General features: G+C 38.5%; 1 protein-coding gene across 1 annotated transcript in view; it reads left to right on the plus strand.

The window, feature by feature from the left end:
• LOC149287178 (neuropilin-1-like) overlaps positions 1–6,613 on the plus strand; it is a 73,973-nt gene extending 67,360 nt beyond the window's left edge. Inside the window, exons 13-17 of the mRNA XM_089493149.1 lie at positions 3,866–4,003; positions 4,949–5,220; positions 5,372–5,468; positions 5,957–6,013; positions 6,327–6,613. Coding sequence (XP_089349275.1) covers positions 3,866–4,003; positions 4,949–5,220; positions 5,372–5,468; positions 5,957–6,013; positions 6,327–6,613 — 851 coding nt within the window. The remainder of the gene's footprint in view (positions 1–3,865; positions 4,004–4,948; positions 5,221–5,371; positions 5,469–5,956; positions 6,014–6,326) is intronic.
• Positions 6,614–15,744: the final 9,131 nt, after the last annotated feature.

Raw genomic sequence — 15,744 nt, forward strand, 5'->3', positions numbered from 1 at the left:
CGCCAAACTGCAGCCCCAAGAACCAATACAGAAAAGCATTTTACTCGTCTGTTAAAGAAGCTCCTTTTCTGGAGCATCTGTTCTTGTTGGCTCCATAAATATGGTTTGTCTTTTTATTCTCGTGTAAATTCACCATGGTGAGCCCAGGAATGCTCCTTGTTTGTGTGAATACTAAACAGGACTGAGTTTACCAGGAACTCTCTTAACAAGCCCTATTCACCACCCTGCATTTACCTCTATAGTTTTCTTATTTGCAAACTTAATTAAGTGAAACCTCGGAGATGTGGGTGCAGGATCAATAGTTCACTCGGTCGGAGAGATAATAGGTCCTTTACCAAGGCAGTGGTAGCCATGCATATGTTAAAGTCACGGTATTTGCACCACCTGCAGCTGTCCAATTACCCATATCCAGCCAAATAGTTTTATTTTTCTTAACAATATGCATTTTTTTTTTACTGAAAAGAGCTGAAGAAACATGTCACATTAACAACTAGTTAAACCAATCAAATGCAGCATTAAAATTGGGTATTCGGCCATTTATACTTCTGCCTTCATTGCACTATCCCAAAATATTGGTCATATGTTTTCGGATAAGAACCCTTATTTTGTATGGAATACAATATTTTAACCTACTAAACATTTCCGTATGAAGTGTATAGTGTGACATAAAGTCCAAGGGAAAACCGTTCTTGTATTTATATTTTATTATTATTATTATTTATAGCGATGGAAAATGCACTAATTAAAAATAGGATCGGTATTTATTATTTAACCTTGATTTCATTAGTCGAGATAAGATATCTATAGAAAATGGCTAGTGATTTTTTTTTAATTACATTTTGCAAACGTTGTGTCTAAGTACTTTTAAGAGTATATTAAACGTGTTTTCTGGTATTTTTGAGCAGGGATGATTTTTTTTATGTACTGTTCCTTTAAGGGAACAGCATGTTGCAGGGATAATGTTTTCCTAGATAATTCCAAGACCTCATTAGTGAGGCCTTGAAAGTCATATATTAACAGATCGTGTATCAATATTTATTTAACAAGCCAACCAGTTGCATATTTGGAGACAGCAGCTGGGTATAGAGGTCAAACATATAAACTCGTGGGAGGCCGGTTATAATTACACATGAAATTCTCTCGTTGTTAAACATTTATACCTTTCACCGTAAAGGTCTTGAGTACGGAATGAAGTCCCAGATAAATAATGAGTAAAAAGATCAGTCAAGAAACTTCCTATGAAAGCTTGGGGGGGTTCCTTACTAATAAAGCAAATGTGCTTTACCCAGGTTTGTGCTAATGGCTGCTTTGGGAATATAACTAAACCAAACAAAAATCACTGTTCAGCTGTACCTAAACAAGCCACTGCTTTAACTCGTTTAGAGTGAAGTTATGTTCATTTGGTTGGTGAGTAGAACCAACGCACCTCAAGTTCAAGATTTGGAATATACACCTCTTAGTTGTCAAAGTAGTAGTTGGGGGATCATCACAACCTTCACCACCACCCCAACTGGACTATTCCCATCCGGTTGTTCAGATTCTAAACCATTACGATAGGGGGAGTACTGAAAATGAATACAATTGTTACAAATCACAGCTTGTCATGACTAACCCAAAATCATCAGTGTACTTGGCACCGTGCCTTACTTATGATGTCATTAGGGTAGCTTAGATGTTACGATATTTTGTGAAAAATGCTCCTTTCAGGAAGCAGCGCAATTTAAAAAGAAAAATCCAACATTCAATCATAAATAATTCACAGTTACTTAATGGAGGTGGCTGAGTCTTGAAACGATTTCAAGACTCAATTCCCCTGGTTTTCCCCATAACGTAATCCTGGCAGTGGCACGGGATGCCATTAGACAAGCTGGCTTTATTTTCCGGCAAGTGGTATTATGTAAGGAGTGTAGTGGAAATGCACCATGTTCCATGAATGAGAACAGAACGCAAAATCAGACAGGACGGTTATTGGATAGAAGCATGGGTTCTGACACGATGTTACATGAATCTGTGACTCCACGATCATCTACCAGAAAGCTGCGGTGTTATTTGCAGTGGCACCCTAGGCCCTTTGGACTGGTTGATTTTTTTCTCATTAAACTCCACATTCTGCCCCAAAAAGGGAATAAACAGTTTGGGATCCTTTTAAGTTTTACATATCTATCCCCTATGGCTTCCTTCTGGGAACTTTCTATGCAGTTGTATTGGGGGGAATGTGGTTTTGGTTGGCTGTATTACCTTGCCTTTTGGCTAGCAATGCCACCTAAGCAAAAAATCACCAGCCTGTCCATGTTGACAGAGTAGAAACATGGAAAATCCAGGCAGTGATTCCTTTTTTCACTTCTTTGTTTCATTTCTCCTCTCCGTCTTTACCCAGTTCCTCATCGCTGCATTCCCTTATTTTGTAAGAGCCAGTAAATCACCAAGCTACCCTCGTAATTTTCTCACCACTTATGTTTGTCAAGCAGCGGCATTATTATAGGACCTGTCAACAGATAAGAACCATTCGGCCCCTCTAGTCTGCCCGTTTTTCTAGCTGTAGCAAAACCTCAAACCTTATTTTGTCCTTCACCTTGTTTTATGTCTTCAATAGCCTATACCATGCATGCCTTAACTCCTAAAATGCCAGGGAAGCAAGTCCTCGCTATTCTCATGCCCATGGACACCGAAAAACTCGTTCCCTCAATCTAAATGTCTAGAGAGGTTTAAAAAATAATATATATAATAATAATAATAATTAAAAAAGGGTCAGAAATCTTTTTTTTCTGTTTACAATAAACCTTGCAAACAAAGGCTTCTACAAATGTCATTTAAACGCTGGGAGTTCCCTCCCTGCAGCCCTTACAATGCGGTTGTTTGTAAGGAGAATTTACACAGCCGGAAGGAGGCCTTAGATTTCGATTTAGATACAGACATTGTTTTTCCAAGGATGTAGCTTTTACAATAAGGAAAACCAAGAAGAATGCCTCATTTAAAAAGTATGTGTAAAGCACGGGAAGGATGTCTGCTTTCTTAAGTCCTTATATGACTCTGTTGTGAACGCCGGCATTCCTGGAAGAAATTTATTTTATGCTTTTTTAGGTGTTTCCTTCCTTGGGCAAAAAAAAAAATAGCAGCCAGGGAGTTGGGAGGATGTTGGGGATGCGAGTACAGAACGACTGAAGAAGTCAAAATATAAACAAGATTAGCTTTATCTGTCTCGCACATCCTTCTATTCATCTTCCTAAACCTTTAGGAAAAAAGCAATTACATGGTATAAGGCTGTTGGGAAGCAGAAAATAAAGGCACACAATTTTATATCATCTCATAATGTCATCTAATACCAGCTCCCTTGTTATACGTGATGCTGGCTCTGAAGCCTGGCTCCAGCTCGCTTTCAGGTTCCATTCCGAAGCTTTGTCACAGTGCCATCTAGTGGGCACTTTGAGATGACACCCTAATGCCTAATGCCCAGCCAAGGGCTCTAAAAGCCGAAAGTGTGCCAATGCTTAACTCTGGCTCGGAATCCTCCGCTGTTGACCAGCTGGGCCGAGCCAACGACAATTCCCCAGGTATAACCTCAGTCTTCAGGATTTCTGTTATTAAGATAAACCAAGCCTCAGCAGCCATGTCCGGGGTCTCTTTTGGCCCCCCAGTTCAGCTCACACAGCTTCATGCTACCTATCCACATATAATGATGTTTTCTTGCAACTGTCACATATGGTGTTATTTCTATTTACAATGTTTCCCGACTTACACCGTCTAGTTCAAAATTGCGACTCATTCTGGAAAGCTGTTTTGATTCCCATTATTTGGGTAAAATAAAAAGCTCCTTCAGTCAGTTAGAGGGTATACTTTATTGGAGTTTCTTTGTTTTTTCTTCTAGGCATGGCACATGATGACCTCGATTGTACGTTCGGATGGGGATTAGAGAAAACCACCTGTCTGTGGGAACATGACAATAGCTTAGGTCTGAAATGGACTGTTCTGAACAGCAAAACTGGACCAGTGCGGGATCACACCGGTAAACATACTATCCACCCCATGTCATGTACCATGTAAACAAAATAAAACATTTAATTTAATGATAAGGACCTTGATAATTAATTGTATTATAAAGATATTAATATTATAAACTATTCTTCACAAATGCTTAATTTACCCATTTTTGTTAAAGAAAATACATAATTATTTTAAGAGCATATCTTTATATTCAGCTACCACCTGGTCCATTGCAAAAAAAATAGTAATACATCTCCTTTTCCATGTTTAAATGTAAATGATTAAGGGTCAAGTAATATATTTCTCTATGTTCATAAAGAATTTTGGCAGCCAGCAAGTGTTTTGCGTAGTTTGCATTTCTGCTAATCATCTATATGTTTTTACTTCTTCGCTAAGATTTTACAGTTAAGTCTTCTGTTTACGTTCATACTTTTATAAAGGACTCTGATTAAACCCAGAAGGACTAAATTCAAGTGCTTATGGTTTGATTGTACAGCTGGTTTGCAATCAGCGAGTTCTAAGATCAATCTTGTGTATAGCAAATCTGCTTAAATTGCAAAAAAGTGTGGCAGCCACAGACCGTTATGGAATTATCTGATCCTCATCGGACATCATTAAATTACTCATGCATCTATTACTGGCAGAGTGTTATTATCGGATTTTGTATGCCGAGTCCAGGTCGGAAAAGAAATGGTGATTATCCTCCCAAGTTGGGAGCTTCAAGACGCAGTCAATGGATCCAGACACTAATATCGGATTAAAGCGTCTACATTAGGGCACAATCGTATTTTAGGACTAGAATTCCAAACGGCTTTGTCTTGAGTCCCCAGACAAAGATGAATAGTTATACAGTACATTTACGATGACTAGAATTGGTCATTTTTGTACTTCCTCTGTCCGTTACCAGAACAAATCTGTGATACCTTTACCCCAATATTCTAACGTCGTTATGATATTTTCTCACCAGGTGATGGCAATTTCCTTTACTCCGAGGCTGATGAAAGGCACAGAGGTAAAGCCGCGCGATTGCGGAGTCCCATCATTTCCTCCTCCAAATCGGCTCACTGCATGACCTTCTGGTACCATTTCTCTGGCACCCACGTTGGCTCATTGAGTATTAAACTGAAGTATGAGAATCAAGATGACTACGGACAAAACTTGTTGACCATCAACGGCAATCAAGGCAACCACTGGAGAGAAGCCAGAGTGTTTCTTCAGAAATCCATGAAGCAATATCGGGTAGGGATTAAGTTTATCTACTCTGGCTTTGCCAAAATTCCAAAAATGTTACTCATGATTATTTATCCTGTATTCCAGGGATTGCGACCCAATATGAACACTGTATTGTAACATTCTAGAACTAAATGTATATATTTGATTTGTTCTACAGGTAATTGTGGAAGGTACAATCGGCAAAGGGAGTAGCGGTGGAATTGCGGTAGACGATATTATTATCACCAATCAGATTTCTGAAGAAAACTGTAAAGGTACATGATGGGAGAACTAATGCCAGGCTCTTAATTCTATATCTAGAGGTTACACTTCAGCAGAAGAAGCGATAGAAAATATATTTCCATATCCCCAAAAAACAACAGTCATAAAGCTCATATAATATAAATAGTTAGTAAATGTGGCAGTGCTATCTTGGCCAACATTAGGGCTGATATGTTTAGTTTTTTGGGGGGGGGGTTTACATTCACTAGTAAACCAGAATATCAAACTTGCTAATTTATTAGTAACGTGCATGACATATAAAGACAATTCAAATATATTACAAGGAGAAGAGTTATTTTGACCGGCTCCTTAGTGATTTCTTTTTTTTCCTTCAAATAACAATTGTTAATGAAAAATAGTCATTTGTGTTTACTAAAATTCACTGTATTCAAAATATATTATATGTATATTATATATAAATATATATATGTAAATATATTATGTATATTCAAAATATTTTTGTCTGTGTTTTTTTGTCCAGAATCCCACGAGTCCGGCAATGAACTGGAGGAAATATTACATGAAAACGATAAAACAGGTAAATGACAATGAGCCATAATTTTGGATGGAGCATAGAGGTCCTCTTGGCCCTTTGTAACACCGTGAAGTTGAGAGATTGGGGAGGGGGGCCACTTTTACATTTTAATGTTTACTGGAGAAGTACCTGGGACACTTAAGGTTCTTGGTCAATCAGGTACTGGGTGCCACATGTTTACAGCCTACCTTTAATTATCTGTCTTGCAGAATTGATCGTTCTCCCATACGCGTCCGTCCCCATGGCTGTTTGTACAGCGCGATGGAATATGAAATAACGTGGATGCTTTTTTTTTTTTTTTTTTTTTTTTTTTTAGGGTTCACCCCCAACTACTCTGGCGAGCATTTCAATGAAAGCATCTCCAAAAAGCCAGGAAATGTGCTGAAAACCTTGGACCCCATTCTCATCACAATCATAGCAATGAGCGCCTTGGGGGTACTGCTAGGGGCCATCTGTGGAGTTGTCCTTTATTGCGCATGTTGGCACAACGGCATGTCGGAGAGGAACTTATCAGCCCTGGAGAATTACAATTTCGAACTGGTGGACGGTGTTAAGTTGAAAAAGGACAAACTAAACACACAGAATTCATATTCAGAGGCATGAAGCTACGAAAGAGGAGGAAAATGTAACAGTTACATTAAAAAGGAAATGACTTAAAATAACAGGTGGTTCAGAACCGACAAAGTTTTACTGTTCAGGCTTTTTGGTGCGTTGGATGATGCGGAGCCAAGCTTTTCTCAGGAGCTTCAGTGAATATACCTGATACCTACGAAAGTATATACAATCTAAATCTTGTACAGTCGGCTTTCTGTTTTGAATAATCAAATGCTGGTTTTGAGACCAATTCTGATCGATTTTATGGTTTGTAATCTCTGTTCCCGTTACGTTCTCCTGCTATGGATATTCCTTTGTTGTGCGCAAAATCCAAGATGCTGTCGCAGATGACACAAAGTGGGGTTCCCCGGATGGACGCGCATCCCCCCGGGTGCCTGCACCCGCAAAACCGTAGGACGTTCAACACAAGCCCTTCCTCCCATGTCTGTGCATATCTGTTTGTGCTGTGTATAAAGCAACAAAGACTTCAGAAGTCCTACACTACGTACCACTATTAATGTTTCTGCATTTTTAAAGCAAAGCTATAAATTATTGTTGCTTTTCGGTGTAGTAATCGAGCAAAGTGCTTAAAACGTCTATACAGTACATACACCATCATTAAATCCAACAGGCAATAGAGGGTAATGACTACCCTTATGAAAATGTTGTTGGCACTGGCTAGTGGATGTCCTCTCAAGTGCCTTTTTTTGTGTTTGTATTGATTTTTGACCGTGTTATCACTGACTACAACGATGTTCTTATTGTAGGCCCTTGTCTCTAACTGTCTCTAGCTTAAAAAAAAAAAGTTTTTTCGCATAGTCTTTAGAAGACAAGGGCTAAAAAAAAAAAATGTCCATTTGGTTGATGGGTTTCTATCGCAAAACATATCTTTTGGTTGGTCCATAAGTTTATTGTAAAAAGCTGCAATATCTCATTTTTTTGTGTTTTTTTCTCTCTGTAGAATGTATTTAACAATCTATACTATATGTCGGCCATAGTCAGATAACCATAATGCAGCTTTGGGGCAGAGGAAATACAAAAAGAACCAATAGGCCCTTTCTGCGTAGACCTTTTTTTTGCTGAAGGCCTAGGGTGAGGAACATGTTGCAGAGCAATGAGTTGATCACCGCTCTAATGCCAAAAGGGTGACAAAGGAGAGAAGGGAAGTTTCTAAAATTACCCTTTTTTACGGGGACATTAAGTCTGCAGCTCTCGGTTCTCAAGATTCCAAGGATTGTGGGATTTAGAGTTCATTAACTGCTGGAAAGTTGCAGAATGCCAAACCCTGCAGCTATAAAGTCGAACATTGACTCTCCGTCAGGAGGTTGAAAATATCAGTATCGTTTTTCCACTTTCCAAAATGTCAAAAAAAACAAAACAACCTTTTAATGAATGCCATGATTAACGGCATTAAGCCGATTTAAAGCCCGAAATGCAGTTATTAATCGTTGTAACTCTCCCTTTCTGTAAATGGTGCAAGTTCCCATCTCGCTAGCTTTGATATTTATTTAGGGTCACCCTGTTAGGTCCCCTGCATGACGTTGTCGGAGGTGACTAATAGAGAAAAAACAGGGACGAGACGAAAGTTTTATGTGTGCGTCTATGTTTCTCGTTATATTTATGACCGCCAATGCTTTGTTTCTGGTTGTTCTCAATTTATGATCCCTTAATTAATTTCTTATTTATTATTTCTTGGCATCATACGTTTAGTTGACAGACGTGATTGGTAGGTTTATTCCCAAACACTCAGAATACACTCTGCTCCTGGAGAGTAGAAAAGCAAAGCCATTCGAAAGCAATACATTTTCCACCAAATCTGACCACCGAGTAGACGTGCGAGATGTTGTCACGTTGGGCCATGCCGGTGACCAAGGACCAAACAGATGGAATTGGCGGTAATGATGAGTCCTGCTCCATTCTAGTGATTAGATAAAGGTGACGCAAGCGCTTTATAGGCGCACGGCCTATGTTTGGGACATAATACCCACTTTATAGGTGACTTCGCATGCGATACCTCCAATTAGAACGTGGTGGCTCATTTAGTCTTTTTTTCTGCAAAAAAAGGGCGAAAGCTATTTTTTGGGTTGATTTTGCTCTTTTTTATTCACAGATTCACAATGATCAGAACACCGTCACTTGATCCTTTTGTGATTCTGACACTTTTATCCGTAGCCATGAAAACGTTTTTACCGAGGACTGTACTGATGGATGGACGATAATCATTTTAGATAAACTTGTTCTGTAAAGGACAATATCACAAACAGAAGCCCCATCTAACGGCAGATGTTTTAAGGCATCGGCAGATTTTTATAGATGCAGCTCCTTGATCCAAGGATAGCGGCGGACACTCGCCCTTTAAAGCCCGCTTTCTTATGGCCACGCACGCTTTGGAACAAAAGCATAGACTAAATAATTTTCTCATGTTTCTGGGCATTCTGGGGTTAGAAGTTCATATCAACCATATTAGTTTTTGTTCATTTGCTGTAAATTATGGCAAAAAGCATTAGAGAAAGTCTCGCCCTGTAGTATTTCAGCTGCCACAATATCTGTCTAAATTATGGTGGGGAGGAAAAAAAAAAAAAAGGAAAAATTATACTGAATCTTTAGAACTGAGACAAAAGGAATCTTGCACTGAAATCTATATTTAAAATTATATGTTGATAAAGTTATTAACTCTTTGCTTGCCAGCGAATACAGCAATACAGCGCATAATAATGCTGATGCCTCCTGGCAATAATATCACACAAGGGATCCACCTGCTGCGAAAAATATTAAATTAAACCATAACATTGAAGATATTGTTGGCGGGATATGGGCGGCACATAACTAAATGGCTATCGAGCCAGGTCCATATAAAAAGTGGGCGCAGGGCAGCTGCCTTGTGTGAATTGTAGTCTGCCCACCTCTGGCAAAGTATTGCTGTCGTCACTGGCAGAGAACGAGTTTGTTTGTAAAGGCAGTGTTAAAATGGGTTCATTTATATTGTTTTAGATTGTTTCATAATTTCTAAGAAAATGTAAGATAACATATTTTTTTTCTTTATCAAAAACTATAAAACTTTTTTCTGTAGGTAAAATGATTTCATTTTACTGGCATATTCTTGCTTCATGTTTTGTACCATCATGAACTTTTGTGCAAATTTTTTTACAGAAATTTTTATTTTCTATGACAATATGACACTTGTAAATTGTTGTTTTGGAATGAACAGCAAAGCCTTAACTTTGAATGACATTTGTATACTTGGATAATAAATTGCATAAGATCACATAAAACCGAACTGTAATTGAAATCCCAAACAATGACTACTACATTCCAAAGATACAGTTGAAATAAACATTTTCATAAAATATGTCCCGTTTTTCCTTATTTTAAAATGTTTGACGCACCGGCGTTAATAAGCAGTGGTGCGGTATACGCAATGAACATCCGGAGCATATTACTCAGGTATAATGTGTCTGAACCGCAATTAACCGGCCCATAGTCATTAACCCTTTGTGTTATATGAATAGGGCCAGGCAGGTGTCTTGGGGTACCTGAAACAGGTGTATTCTTCCTAGCAAGGCACGTCTGAAGTGGTGGCAGCATCTCAGCCGCTTTACTAGGGTCAGATTGTCCTATTGGGACCCCTATCCCAGCTCCCCTCTTTCTTCCCTAGATGTCCGTTGTTTCTAAAAGCTCAGAATGTTTTGTGCGTATGAGTGTATCACCGAGCTCTATAGCCCTTAATATTGCAATAATGTTGCCATAACTTAGCAAGGCAATACATGTGTTCATAAATAATATCGTATAAACCCACAATATTTGTCTAAAATTGGGAAAAACTGGGTGCCAAAGAGTATTCTTGACTAGGGTGCAATTTGTCATAGGAGTGACCGTACCTACAGGACCCTGCATAAGAGGAGAGTCTGCTACAGCTTTCCGATGGATTTATTAACTGAAGTTATGTTTTGAGAAAATTCTATTTAAACAAAACTTCTCACCAGTAGCAGCTCCGCCATTCTCTGCAAATCCCCAGATTCAATGGCGCTGGCCTTTCAACTGTTGGATTTTCACCGCTAATGAATAATAAAATAAAGAGTAAACCAAACTCTTATGTGTATTGGGTATATATCATATAAACAATAAATCCTTAAAGCAGGGTAAATAAAATAAGTATAATGCTTGTCAATAAAGATAATAGTTTGCAACATACCACCCCCACAACCCCTATAACAACATGGTTCGATTCAGAATTTTAGACGATAATCACAGAAAATTGGAATACTGGCGGATTACTCATCCTAAACTGTAATCACCAATTACCCACTTTACATGGAAATAGAAACACACAAGAAACCCAAGTCACACAACAGATTTGTTGATATTAATAAAAAATGTGTTAATAAACCCTTTTCTGTTCTTGCAAGTTAATTCTAATGCATGTGGACCAAGATGATAATTACAGTTTTCTAAAGGCATAAATAATAATAATAATTTGGTGCTATTCTTATAACCCCCAGCGGCAAGAACATCATCAGTACTCTTGCCAAGCAAAGTCAAAATGTTTCCGATTATAGCACTAATAGAGTTGACCCTACATGGTCCTATAACTCGTTACAAAACAAACAAGAGGTGTAAAACGGGCAGGATGGTTAACGCAACGCCTTGTCAGACTGAATATTTTTAGCAGTAAGACAATAAGGTATAATTACTGTGTTCAATGAATGGAGCGCTGAATCATTAATCTAAATTATCATAATGCTACAATTATCTGTATTTGTCTCTAGGTATTGGATTGTTAGGTTTGAAGGACTGCACAGAAAAGAAAATGAAGTTGGCTTGCTGATGTTTGATGGTGTAAAGGGAAAACCAGAATTGAATACTATAAAGTGCATGGAAAGGAATGGGTTAAAGTGTGAAACCTCTTTTGTGTTAAGTTGTGCAGCTAAAAGGTGGCATCCTAGACAAGTGACAAATCTAGAAAATCAACCTAGTATCTGTCTTTTATACTTTAGATTATGAATTCATACCTAGTGGCATGATGAGTCTATCTAAGCCATTTCCAAACTCTGAGAGTAATTTAATTCATTAAATCGCCTGTTGCGTATATTAACTCCATATAAAAAACCACCATAGCATTGTTCAAAATGTTTTGGTATGCTGAAGGGGACATATCGAGCCATTTTGGTTCTATTCCAGCAGGACTGCGCCCCAGCGCACAACGCAAGGTCCATAAAGACATGGTTGGATGAATTTGGTTTGGAAGAACTTGACCGGCAGCCGTGACCTCAACCCCATCAAACACCTTTGGGATGAACCGGAACGGAGATTGCGAGCCGGCCCTTCTCGACCAACATCAGAGCCTGACCTCACAAATGCTCTGCTGGATGAATGGGCAAAAACTGCGACATAAACACCCCAAAAGAGTAGAAGCCGTTATAGCTTCAAAGCGGGGGACCAACTTCATATTAATGTCTATGTATTTAGAATGTAATGTCCTAAAAGTACCTGCTGGTGAAATGGTCAGGTGTCATACTTTTGTCCATTTAGTGTATGTTCTTCATTCGAATGTAAGCAATTATCAAAATGGTCACCTCCGTGTTTGTGGTGATCCAGTCAAGACTCCTTTTCCAGCTTGCTGTCTTCTTCAATAAGACATATGGGATATTGTCGATGTGCCATATGAGGTCTGATACATATTGACCCACCCAAGCAAATTTCATCAGGCTAGCATCAGGCATGAGATGTCCGTCCTTCAGCCACAGTTTATGCCAGCCTGTCCCTAAAAAGAACCAGTTCTGATGGTACCATGTGACCCCCTTTCTGAAATTCACCAATGCTTATAGGAAATATAGCTCAGATAACGGTTACATGTGGCGTCCCCAAGAACAAATATTCTCTATTGTGTCCTTTAGTTGTCTACTGGGGCTCTCTCGCTATTAGCAGAACAGCAGCCTGCTGCTTAACTGCAACGGGTACCGTATGCTAAGGCTGTACCTGGCTGTGGATGATAACGTGGTACGGATCATAGGACTTGGGATCTAGTACGTGGTTCCTTCGTAAAACATACATATTTTTTGATTATTCCAGAAAGGGTTCATTTATTATATTAATCTTCGTGGACCCCAGAGATATTATCAGTAAATATCTGAAATATATTGTGTAATTGTAACAGCTTTTTAAAAAAGGTGTGTCGCAGCTAAATTAGGAACCGCAACTATGTTTTGTATGCAAAGAACATATAGTCCCACGAAAGGCATCTCTACCACCTCCATTCCAATTAATAAGACAGAATTCTCTTTGGAACACTGGCTTAAGGTCTCAAAAAGGTCAAACTCTTCTAAATTTGCTGGTCATAACCTTTTCAGGAGTTATTAAGATGATTATGAGGAAGATCAATGAGATGAACTACTTAACACATCATGACTATTAGGCCAATTATGGCATTTCTACTATCCAGATTATTTGCATTTACGGTGAGGATTTCTTGTTGTGTAAAGGATAATTGCATAGCAACGGTGCTCAATAAAGTGTTAATTAGTCAAACAACCTGAAGGGGTTTTTGAAATAAAAGATTCTGTAATATGTAGAAATTATGTTTGCGTGTATAGTTACAAAGAGACTGAAAAAACAGCATTGAGACTATTGATACCGCCGGTGGTAGGGGTTAATACAGTGAGAGAATTGAAACATCTATGGGATACAAAATCTTTAAGTCTCCGCTGAAGTTCTATTCATTTAGAATGTGATGTCATAAAAGTCCCGGTTGGTGTAATGCTCGGGTGTCCCAATACTTTTGTCCATATAGAGTAATACAGGCAGAACGGATCTGATGGAGGAACCTGGACAACAAAAGGGATCATTTGAGGAGTCAGAGCTGCCAGCAGTCAGGTTGGGCTGTGAATAGATTGGTGGCCCAAGGAGAAGCCAAAGGGCCTGGCTTTTAGTATAAAAAGGGTAGATGGCCTATGTTGGCCCTCTTTTCATCTTTAAACACAGGAGTGAAGAATTTCGCTCCTGACCTGCCCCGTTTAGTTGTTACGTTTTATGTTTTTTTATGGTCCTAGAGGTGAGGTCCGCCTGTGGGAAGGACTCCTTAGAAGTACCAGATGTATTAACTGGTGAACAATGGAGGGTTCCTCAACTGTAGGATTTGTGGATTGTTTTACAAGGTTCTTTGTTGGGTTCTCTTATGGACTGGGTCCCAGGGGAAGTGTATGTTTTGCAAGACACTCAGTCTGCTTGCTATTGTAGGCAATATCACCTACTTGAGTTTAAGTTTTGGAGGTGGACAATGAGGACACTCCATTAGTTTCAAATGTATACCTCTTTACAAATATAGGAATTGATTCATTGTAAAGTATGTTCGGATATGTTGTAAATGCATGACACTCTGTGACTATTTTCTCAGATTAAATATACATTAATCAGTTCTGCTTTTGTGTTCTAACTTTGAATGCAAAGCTTTCCTGGATAGCAGATGTTATGTTACCATTCCTGCATTCCTGAAACCATCTACCATTTTTGGATCACTGACATCCACCAAAGCTAGAACATTTCATATAAACTTCCTTTACTTCCCATGATCCCTCAGTAAACACATAAATAAAGTGTGTGGGTCCCTTATAAAGCTTTTATCACCAAGATGTCATGGAGCGACAGTCGCTAACAATGTGTTCTGCTTCAGCAAGATCAGCACCATATGCTTTTTACGAGTGCATGAATTAGAATCATGAAAATGTAAAATACCTGAGTGGTCCCTTTAAATAATATATTTTTCCCCTTTAGTAGAATCTCACTTATGCATTCGCCTCTTTCCCCGTCCATCGGCTACTTAGTTTGTAGGAGATGTGTTCACCAAACATATCATATCCAGAGAGTCGACTGGCGTTTACAGCAAACTCTCCCATTGATTTCAGAGACAGCTTTCCTGCCAGTGCACAAAAACAGGACACTGGGTGTGCTGCTGTTTCTCCTAAAGGTAAGTAATTATTATTCAACAGGTTGAAGAATGCATATTAACGTAATTTCACTTTACATAAAGCTTAATTCTAATGGGGAAAAAAATAGAAAATAAGCAAATCATATTGTTTATAAAACAGTATAAATACTAGTTCATTTTTATCTTTTAGCTCTAGTCTTCCACTCTGTGTGTGAAATTATTTTCCAACACTAGAGGGCGCTCAGGTATCACATTTATGTAGCTGTTGCAGTCATCATATGGTGCACAGATGTGGAGCTGTCAGCTGAGAACATTATTTTCCACCACTCCACTCCTGGAAAATATTACAGAAAATTGTCAGAGGAATATTATACATCTTTAATTAAAACGTCAGCGTATGAACTCTCATATCTTAAGGAATTACTGTGCTTACGCTATTATTAAAATGAGAAAATAATAGTGCTTTTGTTTTTTCATATATACCCCATATGTTTATAATTTTATTTGTAATTATATATACTGAGGTCATTTGTGCTAATCTAGTATATGGCAACCAACTATTGGAAGGCCTAGTATATAAACTAAGCCCTTATGCTTTATTTTTGGCTCTGCATAGAAGAGTTATAAATAAATTACAGTTTGGGTTTCAATATTAAAATTGTTTAATAAAATAGGCATTGGCTGAGTGTCAGGAGACAGGAGGATGTAGCTAATGGTCTATATTCAGATGAACATCTTGTGCAGTGCCTCATGGACCTGTCCTGACCCTCATTATATAGTTTTGTTTTATTATGACAAAAGGTCTCATAAGGAATATCTGCAACATGGAATATATTCGAGGCAAAAAAACAAACAAACAATAATGTTAAATGTGACATTGAAGAACAGTCGAGGAAAACAGGGTTGGGGGTCTAATGGATGATAAATGGTGATTAAATGTGTAATAAAGGAGAAATTAGCAGAAACCAAACATTACATGAATGGTAAAAGACAAAAGAGTCTACAGAAAACCTCTTGAATTTGGCAAAGCTTTTGGCAGATCAGGACTTGGCATGCTGAATTCAGCTCTCACAGAGTCTCCTCCGAGTTCTCCCGGGTTTTATCTCCACTCGTGTCTGGATTCATCTTACAATGTTATTCGGAAACACACATGCAGCACCCCACGTTCTCTGTGATTCCCCCAAATTGGCCAATAAGCAAAACTTTTATATGAAAATCT

This window comes from Sceloporus occidentalis, unplaced genomic scaffold (genome assembly GCF_023333645.1).
Source record: "Sceloporus occidentalis isolate IW3139 unplaced genomic scaffold, rSceOcc1.0.p SCAF_63, whole genome shotgun sequence".
In the NCBI taxonomy this organism is placed as follows: domain Eukaryota; kingdom Metazoa; phylum Chordata; class Lepidosauria; order Squamata; family Phrynosomatidae; genus Sceloporus; species Sceloporus occidentalis.